The sequence below is a fragment of the Myxine glutinosa genome, chromosome 6 (genome assembly GCF_964187855.1).
Source record: "Myxine glutinosa chromosome 6, kmMyxGlut1.1, whole genome shotgun sequence".
Classification (NCBI taxonomy): domain Eukaryota; kingdom Metazoa; phylum Chordata; class Myxini; order Myxiniformes; family Myxinidae; genus Myxine; species Myxine glutinosa.
The window spans coordinates 4,030,074-4,048,111 of NC_136266.1; the positions used below are offsets into that span (position 1 = coordinate 4,030,074).

The window sequence follows — 18,038 nt, forward strand, 5'->3', positions numbered from 1 at the left end:
CGGATGGCTCTAAAGTTCCGGGTCTAGCTCCATATCTACATGCTATACGGATCGCTCCAAAGATCCGAGTCTGGCTCCATCCCTACATGCCACACGGATGGCTCTCAAGTCTAAAGATCCGGGTCTAGCTCCATCTCTACATGCTACACGGATGGCTCTAAAGATCCGGGTCTAGCTCAATCTCTACATGCTACACGGATGGCTCTCAATATCTGGGTCTAGCTCCATCTCTACATGCTACATGGATGGCTCTAAAGATCCGGGTCTAGCTCATTCTCTACATGCTACACCCATGGTTCACAACCTGGGGGCCATGGTGTATTTCTCGGGGGGCCATGGGGTAATTTCAATCATACTAAAAATTCAATATTGTTTTTTGTTTTTTTTGATATTGTTTTGACTTTGATATTGTTTTTTGTTTTTTTCCCTATTGCAGATTTGACGTTATGCCTTCTGGGAGTAAAAAAAGAAAGTATCTTGACGAATACATAAAGCTTGGATTCACGTCCATTGTCTTGCTAAGAGAAACACAATGTGTGCTGTGTCACAAGGTTTTGAGTACTGAATCCATGAGGCCATCCAAGTTGAAGTTGCACCTCGAGACGAATCACGCACAACATGCAAAGCAGGATCCAGAATTTTTCAAGCGGCATGAAAGAAATTTGAAGCGACAGAAGTTGGATGAGGGAGGAGCTTTTCAACAACAAAATGTAGCAACTGTCCAGGCTTCTTATGAAGTTTCTCTTGAAATTGCAAAGAAGAAAAAATCCCACTCGATTGGGGAGACACTCATCAAGCTTTGTACCCTCCTCATTGTCGAACGGGTTCTCGGCAAGGCAGAGGCTCGCAAAGTTGAACGGGTGTCTTTATCGAATAACACAGTGCAGCGTCGTATCCGTGACATGTCGGAAGATGTGAAACAGATCATCAATGAGATTAAGGCGGCACCTTTCCGCTTGTTTTCTTTTCAACTTGATGAATCGACCAATGTTAGTTCTTGCTCCCAGCTACTGGCATTCATTCGCTATGTCAAGGGAGATGATATCGAGGAAGAATTCTTATTCTGCATTGCCCTGGAAACAACGACAAAAGCTAACGACGTCATGGAAAAAATGAAGTTGTTCTTCGATGCAGGAGGAATTCAGTGGGAGAATGTATGCGGTGTCTGTACTGACGGTGCTCCTGCCATGCTTGGTTCCAAATCTGGATTCCAAGCAAAAGTGAAGATGCTGGCACCACAAGCGAAAGGAACCCACTGTATGATTCATCGCTATGCCCTGGCTTGTAAGACTCTCCCTCTCTCATTGAAAAAAGTTCTTGAAGTCGAAATCAAGATTGTTAACTCCATCAAGGCAGGGGCTCTCAACATCCGAATGTTCAAGGAGCTGTGCAAAGACATGAATGCGGAACATGAAACGTTGCTGTACTATACTGCTGTACGCTGGCTTTCAAAAGGGAATGTTCTGAACCGTGTCTTTGAACTTTGTGCGGAAGTCAAACATTTCTTGAATCTTCAAGGGAAACATGACCTCCTGCAGCATTACGACGAAGAATTGTGGAACGAACGACTTGCTTATCTTGCTGACATTTTTGAGCAGCAGAACCAGCTGAACCTCAAGCTCCAAGGAAGAGCGACTCATATTATTCTTTTCCACGATCATCTGTTATGGATTTGTCACTTCCGTCTTTGTGGTTTTCATCCACTGGAAGCATTTTTAGTTTCATATGCTATTATTGTTACAGTTTGAGTGTGAAATGGAGATAACTGTCTTCAAAGTTAAAAATTAGTGTTTCAAAAGAAAAACGAAATGGATCGGGAGAAACCGGAAGAGGAGGGAAAAGAGGCTGGAGTGGATCAAGTGAGATCGGGAAAGAAAGGCCGATCTGCTTTGAGGTGTCGAGCGGACGCTGGGGGACATTTGTCACAAGCGAATATTGGTTTCCCCAGGAAAGGGATTCCTGTGACAGTGTCGTTATTGCTGTGGCAAATAAAACTGCATGACGGGTTTTGCTTTTGGTTCCAAAAGTGAATCATTGCTGGAGAGCAGGTACGCCTCCATTACGGGCCCGTCCGCCATTTCACCTCGCACCAGCCATTTCACCTCGCACCAGCGATTCGCCTGGTTCTCGTGTGTGTCATGGATTTCGCTTGGGAATTCGCGGTTCTCCGCTTGGGAACTGCTGCTCGTTCATGTCAGCGTCATTGTCTGGTGAACCGAAGGTGTGAATTTCCAGTCGCCTTTTGGGTGAACTTTTACCTGAACGACGTCGGCCCGACCTCACCGAGCGGCTCTTCTGCAGCGTCGACTGTCAGCCGTCCTGGGTTCAGGTCTCAGTACGACCTTTTTTCTTGTGATCACCGGAGCGTGGATCGACTTTGGCCTGGTGTCCTGACAGTGACTTTGGGGGTGTTACAGTTTGCTCACGTGGAGTACCGTGAGTTATTGAGTTAAGAAACTGGTGGTACCATCATAGGAATTATATGGTGTTTGTTGTGCAATTGAGGTTTTCTTGTACTTGCGCAAGTTGCTATTATTGTGCGATTTTAATACAATACTTGGGTTTTGTATCGATTGATTGGTGTGGTTTCACTATTGGTCATTGGCACACATAATAGCACATCTTTCTGCCGTGACTCCTTTCGGGGCTCGGAGGTACACCGTGACCGGGGTTTGGGGAGGAGCACGTAACACATCTCAGAGGATTTGTTGCCAAGCTCCAAAACTGGTGCAGGAAAGTGAACACAGGAAACATTGCTATGTTCGAAAGAATGTCTGAATTGCAAGACAGCATGGGAAAAGAGCTTGATCCCACACTGAAAAATGACATTCTTGAGCATCTGCAGTCACTGGAGCTAGAATTTCATAAGTATTTTCCTGATTTAGACGACAATGAGGCAAAAATTGTGAGGAATCCTTTTTCCGTCAACCTTTGCGTGGAGAGCATGCCAGAGGCAATGCAAGATGAATTTCTGGATCTCCGAAACGATTCATTTGCCAAAGACACATTCGAAGAGAAGAGCTTGACGGGGTTTTGGGTGGGAATGGGTCGCTACCCTAATGTCAGCCAGATAGCTATCCGGGTGCTTCTGCCATTCTCGTCTACCTATCTCTGCGAAGCGGGGTTTTCCACGCTGTTGAATATCAAATCGAAACAGCGTAATCGGCTCCACGAGGAAGATGACCTCCACTGTGCCCTGACTGACTCAACCACGGATACCCCAATTGGTAGCTAAAATGCAATTTCAGCCATCCCACTGAGTTTTTTATTCACTTTTACGGCGCATGCACTGCGTCCCTAGTTTTGATTACCTGAGTTGTCGAATTGAGTTTCTTTTTGTGATATAACACACTGCGTTAAATACAGACACAACAGAGGTTTTTAGTTTTCACATATTCTTGACTTGGAACCTTTTCATCCTGTTTTCTTGTGCGACAGTTCTATTTTATGCTGTCCATAGTGTTGCTACTGATAATATTAAAATCTCACATCAAACATGTATCATTCGAGCGACGTTGCTTTGTTTGCTTCTTCCAAAAACGATGTAGTTGGGAGCCAGTAAGGAACAGAAAAAAAAACTATGGAACTAAATGTTCATGATGGCCACTTGGAATTCCTCATTTTCTGTGTAATAATTTACCAATTCTCATACAAACAAAATAGCCAATTAACGGGAAAAAAAACCCCTCAGAATGCACCACAGAGCATCGAGAAATCAAAATGTTTATGGGGGGTATGCCCCCAGACCCCCTAGCCTGCTTACACGTGCTCCGCCGCTCGACCCTCGCGAAAGGGAGGGGGATGCATGGGGATGTGCTCTGGGAGCCAAGGGAGGCCATGACACAAAAAAGGTTGGGAACCCCTGTGCTACACGGATGGCTCGAAAGATCCGGGTCTAGCTCAATCTCCACATGCCACACGGATGGCTCTAAAGATCCGGGTCGAGCTCAATCTCTACATGCTACATGGATGGCTCTCAATATCTGGGTCGAGCTCAATCTCTACATGCTACACGGATGGCTCTCAATATCTGGGTCTAGCTCAATCTCTACATGCTACATGGGTGGCTCTCAATATCTGGGTCTAGCTCCATCTCTACATGCTACATGGGTGGCTGTCTATATCTGGGTCGAGCTCAATCTCTACATGCTACACGGATGGCTCTCAATATCTGGGTCTAGCTCAATCTCTACATGCTACACGGATGGCTCTCAATATCTGGGTCTCGCTCCATCTCTACATGCTACATGGATGGCTCCGATATCCGGATCCGGGTCTAGCTCAATCTCTACATGCTACATGGGTGGCTGTCTATATCCGGGTCTAGCTCAATCTCTGCATGCCACGTGGATGGCTCTAAAGATCCGGGTCGAGCTCAATCTCTACATGCTACACGGATGGCTCTCAATATCTGGGTCTCGCTCCATCTCTACATGCTACACGGATGGCTCTCAATATCCGGGTCTAGCTCCATCTCTACATGCTGCATGGGTGGCTCTCAATATCTGGGTTGAGCTCAATCTCTACATGCTACACGGATGGCTCTCAATATCTGGGTCTCGCTCCATCTTTACATGCTACACGGGTGGCTCTCAATATCTGGGTCTAGCTCCATCTCTACATGCTACATGGGTGGCTCTCTATATCTGGGTCTAGCTCCATCTCTACATGCTACGCAGATGGCTCTCAATATCTGGGTCTAGCTCCATCTCTACATGCTACACGGGTGGCTCTAAAGATGTGGGTCTACCTCAATCTCTACATGCTCAGGATGGCTCTAAAGATCTGGGTGTACCTCAATCTCTACATGCACAGGATGGCTCTAAAGATCTGGGTCTACCTCAATCTCTACATGCACAGGATGGCTCTAAAGATCTGGGTCTACCTCAATCTCTACATGCTCAGGATGGCTCTAAAGATCTGGGTCTACCTCAATCTCTACATGCTCAGGATGGCTCTAAAAATCCGGGTCGAGCTCAATCTCTACATGCTCAGGATGGCTCTAAAGATCTGGGTCTACCTCAATCTCTACATGCTCAGGATGGCTCTAAAAATCCGGGTCGAGCTCAATCTGTACATGCTCAGGATGGCTGTAAAGATCCGGGTCGAGCTCAATCTGTACATGCTCAGGGTGGCTCTAAAGATCTGGGTGTACCTCAATCTCTACATGCACAGGATGGCTCTAAAGATGTGGGTCTACCTCAATCTCTACATGCTCAGGATGGCTCTAAAGATCCGGGTCGAGCTCAATCTGTACATGCTCAGGGTGGCTCTAAAGATCTGGGTGTACCTCAATCTCTACATGCACAGGATGGCTCTAAAGATCTGGGTCTACCTCAATCTCTACATGCACAGGATGGCTCTAAAGATCTGGGTCTACCTCAATCTCTACATGCTCAGGATGGCTCTAAAGATCTGGGTCTACCTCAATCTCTACATGCTCAGGATGGCTCTAAAAATCCGGGTCGAGCTCAATCTCTACATGCTCAGGATGGCTGTAAAGATCCGGATCCAGCTCGCACAGCTGCGGGTTTCTGTGTTCCAGATGCGAAGGTGATGAAGGTTTTTCGGTTTTGGTAATCAACCTGTGCTGGGTCCCTGCCCACGTGGGCATTGGCGGCAATGAAGCACGTGACCAGGCAGCCACACGCGCTCTCAGGTCGGATTTTGAAACTCCTGTTCCGTTGGCACCGGCAGGACTCTCGAATTTAATGAGACAATATATGGCAATCTCAGTGGGAGTCTTTCACCAAGGGGATGTGGTCAGTGGTGCTACAAGGTGCCACCTCAAGGTGCTCTCCGGAAGGGACCAGACTACCTTGTGTCGGCTTAGACTCGGACACCGTTCCCTCAACTACTATCTACATAGAATAGGGTGTCACCCGACGGGGTTGTGTGACCGGTGTGAGGATCCGGAGGATTTGTATCATGTTTTCTCTCTCTGTCCTCGGTATGAGGAGCTCAGATTGCGTCGACTGCACTCTATTCGTAACATGGGGATCACGTGGTCAGGTGACAGGTCTGCCGATGTGTCTTGCCGTCTGTTTCAGAAGCACATTCGATTCTGCAGATCAGTTTTAAAATTCATTAAAGGAACGCGACTAACAATATAACTATAAGCCTCTAGTATCCATATTCCGAGGTGTTTCGGTAAGATTATAGCAATATAGCTCCGCGGCTCTGTAAACGCCGTTAAACCGCAACGAAGAAGAAGAAGAAGTGGGGACGGCCTAGCAATATAATCCTCCAGCTTCCATATCCGGGGTGTTTAGCCGTTTAGGTGAGTGGCGTATATAGAGCCTCGCGGCTCTGAAAACGCCAGTCAACACAAAAAAAAGAGGAAGAAGAAGTAGTGACGGCCTAGCAATATAATCCTCTAGTATCCATATCCGGGGTGTTTAGGTGAGTGGCGTATATAGAGCCTCGCGGCTCTGAAAACGCCAGTAAACACAAAAAGAGGAAGAAGAAGTAGTGACGGTCTCGCAATATAATCCTCTAGTATCCATATCCGAGGTGTTTAGGTGAGTGGCGTATATAGAGCCTCGCGGCTCTGAAAACGACAGTCAACACAAAAAAGAGGAAGAAGAAGTAGTGACGGCCGAGCAATATAATCCTCTAGTATCCATATCCGAGGTGTTTAGGTGAGTGGCGTATATAGAGCCTCGCGGCTCTGAAAACGCCAGTCAACACAAAAAAGAGGAAGAAGAAGTAGTGACGGCCTAGCAATATAATCCTCTAGTATCCATATCCGAGGGGTTTAGGTGAGTGGCGTATATAGAGCCTCGCGGCTCTGAAAACGCCAGTAAACACATAAAGAGGAAGAAGAAGAGGACGACGACGTCATTATCCCTGTTGGCCAGCATGGCGCCCTCCATTGCAGCACGTTTGATTTTCGGTTCCTCTCGCTCTCGCGGTTTATCTTCGTTTCCGTCTTCCCTGATATCTCCGACTCCCTTGTTACTTGGATCGTCTTCCTGTGGATCTTGTTCGTCTCTGCGGATTCGTCCGAAGATTCGTGCGGGTACGTGCACCACGCGAGCACGTCACCCCGCGCGGGTTTATAGTATATCTGTATCTGTATAAATTATACAGACTCATGGAGGGAATTTATGGAGAGGACGATGTGTGTGCTTCGAAGTTGGAGATACCAGGGAAGTAAGGAAAAGGGAGCAGTATGGATTATGAGGGATTACAATACGCCAGCGATAGATTGGATCCATGAACAGGAATGGACATGATTTTCTGTCGATATCGCCCAGGATTGATTTTTATCCGTTTGTACAAAATCCCACAAGGCGGTTGTGGTTACACTTTGACATTTTCTTCACTTCAGAAATGATTTTATTTTAATTGTTTAACGGTGAAGCCCCTTTAATACCTGCCTAGGTCCTTCAGTCAAAAACGAAGAAGAACCTTTCCAACCACAGTGTTTAATTCTGAAGGGTCATCCTAAAGGGTGATCATAAACTTCCTAAAGGGTGATCATAAACATCCTAAAGGGTGATCATAAACTTCCTAAAGGGTGATCATAAACATCCTAAAGGGTGATCATAAACTTCCTAAAGGGTGATCATAAACTTCCAAAAGGGTGATCATAAACTTCCAAAAGGGTGATCATAAACTTCCTAAAGGGTGATCATAAACTTCCTAAAGGGTGATCATAAACTTCCTAAAGGGTGATCATAAACTTCCTAAAGGGTGATCATAAACTTCCTAAAGGGTGATCATAAACTTCCTAAAGGGTGATCATAAACTTCCTAAAGGGTGATCATAAACTTCCTAAAGGGTGATCATGAACTTCCTAAAGGGTGATCCTAATGGGTGATCATAAACTTCCTAAAGGGTGATCATAAACTTCCTAAAGGGTGATCATGAACTTCCTAAAGGGTGATCATAAACTTCCTAAAGGGTGATCATGAACTTCCTAAAGGGTGATCAAAAACTTCCTAAAGGGTGATCATAAACTTCCAAAAGGGTGATCATAAACTTCCTAAAGGGTGATCATAAACTTCCTAAAGGGTGATCATAAACTTCCTAAAGGGTGATCATAAACTTCCTAAAGGGTGATCCTAAAGGGTGATCATGAACTTCCTATATGGTGATCCTAATGGGTGATCATAAACTTCCTAAAGGGTGATCATAAACTTCCTAAAGGGTGATCATAAACTTCCTAAAGGGTGATCATAAACTTCCTAAAGGGTGATCATAAACTTCCTAAAGGGTGATCATAAACTTCCTAAAGGGTGATCATAAACTTCCTAAAGGGTGATCATAAACTTCTCAAAGGGTGATCATAAACTTCCTAAAGGGTGATCATAAACTTCCTAAAGGGTGATCATAAACTTCCTAAAGGGTGATCATAAACTTCCTAAAGGGTGATCATAAACTTCCTAAAGGGTGATCATAAACTTCCTAAAGGGTGATCATAAACTTCCTAAAGGGTGATCATAAACTTCCTAAAGGGTGATCATAAACTTCCTAAAGGGTGATCATAAACTTCCGAAAGGGTGATCATAAACTTCCGAAAGGGTGATCATAAACTTCCTAAAGGGTGATCATAAACTTCCTAAAGGGTGATCATGAACTTCCTAAAGGGTGATCAAAAACTTCCTAAAGGGTGATCATAAACTTCCAAAAGGGTGATCATAAACTTCCTAAAGGGTGATCATAAACTTCCTAAAGGGTGATCATAAACTTCCTAAAGGATGATCATAAACTTCCTAAAGGGTGATCATAAACTTCCTAAAGGGTGATCATAAACTTCCTAAAGGGTGATCCTAAAGGGTGATCATGAACTTCCTATATGGTGATCCTAATGGGTGATCATAAACTTCCTAAAGGGTGATCATGAACTTCCTAAAGGGTGATCATAAACTTCCTGAAGGGTGATCATAAACTTCCTAAAGGGTGATCATAAACTTCCTAAAGGGTGATCATAAACTTCCTAAAGGGTGATCATAAACTTCTCAAAGGGTGATCATAAACTTCCTAAAGGGTGATCATAAACTTCCTAAAGGGTGATCATAAACTTCCTAAAGGGTGATCATAAACTTCCTAAAGGGTGATCATAAACTTCCTAAAGGGTGATCATAAACTTCCTAAAGGGTGATCATAAACTTCCTAAAGGGTGATCATAAACTTCCTAAAGGGTGATCATAAACTTCCTAAAGGGTGATCATAAACTTCCTAAAGGGTGATCATAAACTTCCTAAAGGGTGATCATAAACTTCCGAAAGGGTGATCATAAACTTCCGAAAGGGTGATCATAAACTTCCTAAAGGGTGATCATAAACTTCCTAAAGGGTGATCATAAACTTCCGAAAGGGTGATCATAAACTTCCTAAGAGGTGATCATAAACTTCCTAATGGGTGATTGTAAAGGGTGATCATAAACTTCCTAAAGGGTGATCCTAATGGGTGATCATAAACTTCCTAAAGGGTGATTGTAAACTTCCTAAAGGGTGATCATAAACTTACTAAAGGGTGATCATAAAGTTCCTAAAGGGTGATCATAAACTTACTAAAGGGTGATCATAAACTTCCGAAAGGTTGATCCTAATAGGTGATTCTAATGGGTGATTGTAAAGGGTGATCCTAAAGGGTGATCATAAACTTCCTAAAGGGGGATCCTAATGAGTGATCATAAACTTCCGAAAGGTTGATCCTAATGGGTGATCCTAATGGGTGATTCTAGAGGGTGATTGTAATGGGTGATTCTAGAGGGTGATCCTAATGGGTGATCTTAATGGATGATTCTAATGGATGATTCTAATGGGTGATTCTAGAGGGTGATTCTGGAGGGTGATTCTGGAGGGTCATTCTGGAGGGTGATTCTAGAGGGTGATTCTCGGGGGTGATTCTAGAGGGTGATTCTAGGGGGTGATTCTCGGGGGTGATTCAAGACGTTGATTCTCGAGGGTGATTCCAGAGGGTGATTCCAGAGGGTGATTCTAGAGGGTGATTCTAGAGGGTGATTCTAGAGGGTGATTCTGGAGGGTGATTCTGGAGGGTGATTCTAGAGGGTGATTCTAGAGGGTGATTCTGGAGGGTGATTCTGGAGGGTGATTCTGGAGGGTGATTCTGGAGGGTGATTCTAGAGGGTGATTCTCGGGGGTGATTCTAGAGGGTGATTCTAGGGGGTGATTCTTGAGGGTGGTTCTAGAGGGTGATTCTCGAGGGTGATTCTAGAGGGTGATTCTAGGGGGTGATTCTCGGGGGTGATTCAAGACGTTGATTCTCGAGGGTGATTCCAGAGGGTGATTCCAGAGGGTGATTCTAGAGGGTGATTCTAGAGGGTGATTCTAGAGGGTGATTCTAGAGGGTGATTCTAGAGGGTGATTCTAGAGGGTGATTCTAGAGGGTGATTCTCGGGTGTGATTCTCGGGTGTGATTCTCGGGTGTGATTCTAGGGGGTGATTCTAGGGGGTGATTCTCGGGGGTGATTCTCGGGGGTGATTCTAGGGGGTGATTCTAATGGGGGATTCTAATGGGTGATCTTAATGGTTGATCCTAATGGTTAATCCTAATGGGTGATTCTCATAGGTGGTTCTAAAGGTTGATCCTAATGGGTGATCTTAATGGTTGATCCTAATGGTTGATCCTAATGGGTGATTCTCATGGGTGGTTCTAAAGGGTGATTCTAATGGGTGATTCCAGAGGATAATTTTTCCCGGTGTGTACCCTGGTTTAGAATAGGTACACCGTATCCCTGCGTGTCGTAAGAGACGACTAAGAGGGTTGGCGTCAGGAAGGGCATCCGGCCATAAAAACATTGCCTCAAAAAGTTACCATGACAATTACAACGACATGTGGGCAGGGTACAGCCCGAAGTGGAGATCGGTTTCTGAGGTTTGGGACATGGAATGTAGGGACAATGACAGGGAGATCAGGAGAAGTGGTGAAAGTATTGATCAGAAGAAGTGTGGACATATGTTGTGTGCAAGAGACGAGATGGAAGGGAAGTGGTGTGAGAATGGTGAAGGGTAGGCAGGGACAGAAATACAAGTTTGTGTGGCAAGGGTGCCCAGAGGGCGTGAATGGTGTTGGTGTCCTGTTTTCTGAGGAGTTTGTAGACAGTGTGGTGAGTGTGACGAGTGAGTGAAAGGTTGATGATGGTGAAAATGATGATTGGAAAGCTCTTGGTGAACGTCATCTCGGGATATGCTCCGTAGGTTGGTCGGAGCAATGAAGAGAAGGACAAGTTCTGGTGTGCGATCGAGACGCTGATGGAAAACGTGAAAGATGAGGAAGTTGTTGTGGTAGGAGGAGACCTACATGGATATGTGGGAAGGAGTATGGACGGTTTTGAGGGAGTTCAGGGGGGTTACGGATATGGTGTGAGAAATGGATAAGGTGAAAGGATTTTGGAGTTTTCTGATGGAGCTGATTTGTTGATTTGTAATACTCAGTTCCAGAAAGAGGATAATAAGCTTGTTACATACACGTCAGGTGGGTCGACGACAACCGTTGACTACCTGATGGTGCGTAGGCGAGATAGGGGGCACCTCCGGGACACAAAGGTGATCCCGGGGGAGAAGGCTGTTTCACAGCACCACTTGGTTGTCTGCGACATAAAGGTGAAAGGTGCGAGGAGAGCTCGGCGGCTGAAGTACCAACCGAGAATGAAGGTGTGGAGGTTGAAAGTGGTGACAGTAAGGCAGGTATTAAAAGAGAGGCTGAGTAGGGTAGAGGATGATGTGGTTGAGCTTGAAATTTGGTCGGATGTCAATGAAAGATAGTCTGTTGGGAGCCGTTGGTGAGGTATGTGGATGGACAAAAGGACCACCGAGGCATTCGGGAACATGGTGGTGGGATGATGAAGTTGGAAAGAGGATTGACGAGAAGAGGAAGAAGTTCAAGGAGTGGCAGATGGCGAAGGGTATGGGGGCAGAAAAGGCAGAGCATGAAAGTTATAAGGCAGCCAAGAAGGCTGCAAAGAAAGAGGTAGCAAAGGCGCAGGAGGCATGCAGGAAAATGTTTGGAGAATGCTTGGATTCGGAAGAGGGTCAGAAAGCAGTATTCAGGATTGCAAAGCAGATAGCGAAAGAGAGGTGTGATGTGATGGGGGTGAGTTGCTTGAAGGATGAAGTGGGACAAATCGTTGTGGAACCAGATGGAATTAAAGGAAGATGGAAGAGATATATGGAAATGCTGTTGAATACAGAGAATGAATGGGATGGCAACATAGAGAGTAACCCAGTTTTAGAACCGGCAGAGAAGATAACTGAGAAGGAAGTTGAGGAAGCGATAAAAGCAATACAACAACCACCTTTATAGGCCATTTTTCCCCGCAAAGCGGGGGTTGGCCTTTGTCGGGCACCGTGGTCCCCTTTTTGAAGCAATGTTTTATGGCCGGATGCCCTTCCTGCCGCCATCCCTGTTAGTCGCCTCTTGTGACACACAGGGAATTACCAGTAAACTGGTACTCAATTTGCCGACCTCGGAAGGATGACAGGCTGAGTCAACCCCCCCTGGCGTTAATTCAGCGATCGACCGGGATTCAAACCCAGTATCCTAGGATCCCAAGCCAGCACCCTAACCGCTAAGCCAACACCAGGCCAATGAAGAGTAGAAAAGCGGGAGGGCCGACGGGAGTTGTGGGAGATATGTTGAAGGCAGCAGGAAGTTGGAGTGTGAAGAGAATGACAGAGATCTCTAATCTGGTGGTAAAAGAAGGCCGCATTCCAGTGGATTGGGAACTGAGTACCCTCGTCCCTCTATACAAGGGGAAATGTGACCCTCTGGAGTGTGTCTCGTACCGAGCGATAAAGTTATTGGAGCATGGAATGAAGGTATTGGAAAAGGTGTTGGAGAGGAGGATAAGGAAGAAGGTGAAGATCGACGAAATGCAGTTTGGATTTATGCGACGAAGAGGAACGACAGACGCGCTCTTTATTGTGAGGCAGTTGCAGGAGAAGTACATGGAGAAGAGGAAGAAGTTGTTTCTTGGGTTTGTTGATCTGGAGAAAGCATTCGATAGGGTTCTATGCGAAGTATTGACATGGGCATTGAGGAAGTTAGGAGTGGAGGAATGGCTGAGCAGAGTAGTGATGGCAATGTACAAAAGAGCGCGCACAGCTGTAAGGACGAAGGACGGGAACAGTGGTGAGTTTGAGGTGAAGGTGGGAGTGCATCAGATGTCGGTACTAAGTCCACTACTATTTGTCGCTGTGATGGAGGTGCTGGCTCAGAACGTGAAGGAGGGTTTACCGTGGGAGTTGTTGTATGCAGATGATGTGGTGTTGATTGCGGAAAGTATGGATGGACTGAAGGAAAAGATGAACAAGTGGAAGGAATGTATGGAGACAAAAAGGTCTGAAGGTGAATATCGGAAAGACGATGGTGATGGCAAGTGGTAAAGCATGTGGTGAGGTGGAAAGAACTGGGAAGTGGCCATGTGCTGTGTGCAGGAAGGGTATCCGAGTGAACTCCATTCAATGTACAATGTGCGCTGAGTGGGTTCATCAAAAATGTAGGGGCCTGAGAGGGTCATTAACCAGTGTGGCAGCTACATTCAAATGTAAGGTGTGCACAGAGGGAGCTGCAGATGGAGGAAATGTTGAGTTGTATCTTGGTGACGGCGTGAAGCTGGAAGGTGTGAAAACATTTTGCTACCTCGGAGACATGCTGAATGGAGAAGGTGGATCAGACTCGGCAACAGTTGCTCGAGTGAGATGTGCATGGTAGAAGTTTCGGGAACTGAGTGGCGTGCTGATGATGAGGGGAGTGTCGTTGAAGCTGAAGGGAAAGGTGTATGCTGCATGTGTGAGAAGTGTTATGATTTATGGGAGCAAGACATGGGTAATGAATGTAGAGCAGCAACGAAGGCTGGAAAGGGTGGAAATGCGAATGGTTCGGTGGATGTGCAGAGTGTCGTTGAGAGAGGAAGACAAATGATGAATTGCGGAAGATGATGGGAATAGAGCCTGTGATTGATGCTGTGAAGAGGAACAGGTTGAGATGGTTTGGTCATGTGTTGAGGAAGGATGAAAGTGACTGGTTGAGAAGAGTGATGGAAATGAATGTAGAAGGAAGTAGAAGACGGGGAAGACCGAGAAAGACTTGGCTAAAGATGGTGGAAGAAGAAAGCGGGCAAGGGGGTTAACAAGGGGAGATGCAGAAAATAGGGCAAAATGGAGAAGATTGTCATGGGGACCGCAAGGCTAACCCCCGCTCTTGCAGGGAAGCTGGCCTTAAAATGCATGTTGTTGTTGTTTGTTGATTCTCGAGGATAATTATATCGGGTAATTATATCGGGTAATTATATCGAGTAATTATATCGGGTAATTATATCGGGTAATTGTATCGGGTAATTATATCGGGTAATTATATCGGGTAATTATATCAGGTAATTATATAGGGTAATTATATTGGGTTCTAAAGGGTCATTCTCATGGGGTGTTTATTCCTGCTCTCTCCTTTTTAAATGCGCAATGTCAATCCATTGAGCCATGATCCTATTCTGTGCAGAAGTTGTAATTTTATCCTGATGGTTGATGCAGGGAATGCTAACTTCAGCTGGACAATTATGGTGAAGAGGTATGCCAGCCAGAAGTCGATGCTGCGATCAACCGCTTTGGACGGCGTTCGACCTCATGCGCTCGTGGAGGTTAAACCGGTCATAAGCACCGATACAGGTAAGATTGATATGATTTAACCTGGGTGTGACCACGAAAGATTACCTTCAGTATTCATATTTTTTTGCCTAATGGGTGAGCCTAATGGGGGATCCTAAAGGGTGAGCCTAATGGGTGAGCCTAATGGGTGATCCTAAAGGGTGAGCCTCATGGGTGAGCCTAATGGGTGAGCCTTATGGGTGATCCTAATGGGTGATCCTAATGGGTGATCCTAAAGGGTGAGCCTAATGGGTGAGCCTTATGGGTGATCCTAAAGGGTGATCCTAAAGGGTGAGCCTAATGGGTGATCCTAATGGGTGATCCTAATGGGTGATCCTAATGGGTGAGCCTAAAGGGTGTACAGTCAATACAGTTTGTTGTATAATGGATTTTCCCGTTCATGTGGGGGATGTGCCCATTGAACAGACTCCTCTTTCCCCTACCACCCAAATGTCGTTGTCGATCTCGTAGGTAAGCAGTCAATGTTGACGTCCAAACACCACGACAGCCCTATCGGTGCACGCTCTCTGCGAGTCGCCATTATTGGTGCACCGAATGCTGGGAAATCTACGCTCACCAATCAGCTGCTTGGACACAAGGTCAGGTGGTGCATTGTTTACGATGTAAGTTTTGTTGTTATTTGATGACTGGTTTTTATACAAGACGTTACCTGTCCTTGCACGTTTTCTGGTGGCAAATACATCTTATGTTCTGTAATTGGTCGAATTACTTAGTTTTGTTTCTGTTTCTCCTGCAGGTGTTCCCCGTTTCCAGTAAGGTACACACGACTAAACGGAACGCCATGGGTGTTGTAACTCACGGGAGTGCCCAAATTGTAAGCTTCTGTGCTGCCATGATGGCAATGGTGTTCACCTTTTAAGATGTCTCCATTGATTGCCAAGTTGTTTTGTTGTTTTTCCTATCTGTACAGAATTGAGGTCACAGGATAAAAATATAACAACCTGACAGTGGGGCATTAGGATAGGGGGAAGGGAGGGGGAGAAGGGGAGGAGGAGGAGAGGAGGGGGATGAGAGGAGGGGTGGAGAGGAGGAGGAGGTGGGGGAGGAGAAGAGAGGAGAAGAGAGGAGGGGGGGAGGGAGAGGAGAGGAGGAGGGGGACGAGAGGAGGGGGTGGAGAGGAGGGGGTGGAGAGGAGGGAGTGGAGAGGAGGGGGAGGGGAGGGAGAGGAGGGGAGGGAGAGGAGAGGAGGGGACGAGAGGAGAGGAGCGGCACGAGAGGAGAGGAGCGGGACAAGAGGAAGGGAGGGGGACGAGAGGAGAGGAGGGGGACGACAGGAGAGGAGGAGGACGAGAGGAGAGGAGGGGGACGAGAGGAGAGGAGGGGGACGAGGGGAGAGGAGGGGGACGAGAGGGACGAGAGGGAGGAGAGTGAGGAGAGGAGGGAAAGGAGGAGGGGGTGTTTTATTTTATTTTTTTATCTGTCAGTGTCTGCCTCACTCACAATGTCCTTGTGGTGTCCATGTTGTTTATCCCGTGTACCCTCCCCCAGCCCTCTCCCTTCCACAGATCTTCCGATGTCCCTGTTCACTACTGTTGTTGTGCTTCCCTCTCTCTCCCCCTCTTGTCTCCCGCTCCCTTTATTATATGTTCTACTTGTTAGCTCTTTTATGAGCCTCGACGTAGTATACAAAAAAACTCGCTCAATGAGAAAGTATTGGTTATTGATACGTAACCAATTTCGTATCTTTTATCATCTCGCCTTTTACCACCATACGTTTTTTTTTTTTTTTTTTTTTTTTTTTTTTTTTTTTTGTATACAAGATCGAGGCTCGTGAAAGAGCGAACATTAATCACACAGAAAGACAAACCGACACATAAAACATATAACATAGGGAGCGGTAGACAAGATGGGGAGAGAGGGGGAAGGACACAAACACAACATTTGAGAGCAGGGACCGAGAGACATGCAGACATCGAGAGATCTGAGAGAGGGCGAGGGCTTTGGGGGGGGGGGCGTGGGAAGGGGGCAGTGGGAGAGGTATAAAACATATGGACACTGCCAGGACTTCCAGGAAAGAAGTTGGAATTTCAAACAAGGTGGATCTGGGGTGAATTAGCGGGGGTAGAAAAGATCAAGGTTTTGGATGGGGGAAGAAAGGAGATGGTGGTGAACAGCTGTTTTAAAGACCTGGAGGGAGGAGTGGGATTGAAGGGAGTGAGGGAGTTTGTTCCAGAGGCGGGAGAAAAGAGGAATGAAAGAGTGAAGGTGAGCGGAGAGCCGAGATTTCGGCAGTTTAACCATCAGAGGGTTGCTGGCAGATCTTGTGCGACCTGTAGGAATATTTGGGGGACAGAGCACAGAGAGAGCTGGGGGTGCAAGGCCGGAGAGGAGTCGGTAGAAGACAGAAAGACCACCTACCTGCCTGCGGTGAGTGAGTGAAAGGCCCTCAGAGATAGCTTCATCGCGGGAGATTCCAATAATTCTGAAAGCTTTGGTTTCAACAGCGTGAAGCCGAGCTAGGTGTGAGGCAGGAGCACCGGCCCATAGCGGAGAACAGTATTCCATTGAGCTGCGGATGAAAGCCTTGTATGTGGTGAGGAGCTCAGGTGTGCCGAGGAAGGACTTCGCACGACGGAGGATGCCCAGTCGGCGACTGGCTTTGGAGGCCAGCTTGGAAATGTGGTTTTCCCAAGAAAGATCATGGCAGATAGTGAGACCCAAAATCTTGAGCGACAGAACTTCTTGGAGAGGATTGTTGAGAAAGTAGATGGGAGGGTTGTCCAGTCGATCTTTTCGGAGAGACATAGTAAGAGTGTGAGATTTGTCAGGATTGAAAGACATGTTCCACTTGTTTGACCAGTCTGTGATTTTGTCCAGGTCTTCAGAGAGTGAGGAGGCAGCAGACTGCCGATCTGAGGGAAGAGGAATGGAGCGGCAGAGAGTGGAGTCATCAGCAAAGAGATAGAGAGGATTTTCGAGAGAGTCAGAGAGATCATTGATGAAGACCAGAAAAAGCACGGGGCCCAGAACACTGCCTTGGGGAACTCCAGCCTGAACAGGAAGAGGAGATGAGAGAAACCCATTCAGGGCCACACGTTGACGACGACTAGAGAGGAAGTCCGCCAGCCATGCGTGGAGATTTCCATGGATACCAAAGGAGGAGAGTTTGGTGAGCAGAGCGGGGTGCCAGACCGTGTCGAAGGCACGTGATATGTCGAGGGAGACAGCTCTAATTTCCTGTTTGGCATTGAGGACCTCCATCCATTGTTGAGACAGCAGAAGCAGCATGTCCAGAGTAGAGTGACCTGGTCTGAAACCAAATTGATGATCAGAGATCAAGCCATTGGAGAAGAGGAAAGATTTCATATCAGAAGCAATGATGGATTCCATGACTTTGCTGATAATTGGGAGAAGGCTGATTGGTCTGTAGTTGCTAGGATCTGTTTTTGCACCTTTTTTGTG

At 46.4% G+C, this 18,038-nt stretch overlaps 1 protein-coding gene across 2 annotated transcripts in view; it reads left to right on the forward strand.

The window, feature by feature from the left end:
* Window positions 1-6,681: 6,681 nt before the first annotated feature.
* The window catches only part of ERAL1 (Era like 12S mitochondrial rRNA chaperone 1), a 94,614-nt gene continuing 83,257 nt past the window's right edge, over window positions 6,682-18,038 (forward strand). Inside the window, exons 1-4 of one of the 2 annotated variants that reach the window (XM_078779565.1) lie at window positions 6,682-7,021; window positions 14,502-14,636; window positions 15,087-15,214; window positions 15,373-15,450. In XM_078779565.1, the coding sequence (XP_078635691.1) occupies window positions 6,862-7,021; window positions 14,502-14,636; window positions 15,087-15,214; window positions 15,373-15,450 (501 nt within the window). In that variant the 5' untranslated portion in view covers window positions 6,682-6,861. The remainder of the gene's footprint in view (window positions 7,022-14,501; window positions 14,637-15,086; window positions 15,215-15,372; window positions 15,451-18,038) is intronic. The other variant, XM_078779566.1, reaches the window with a different exon arrangement.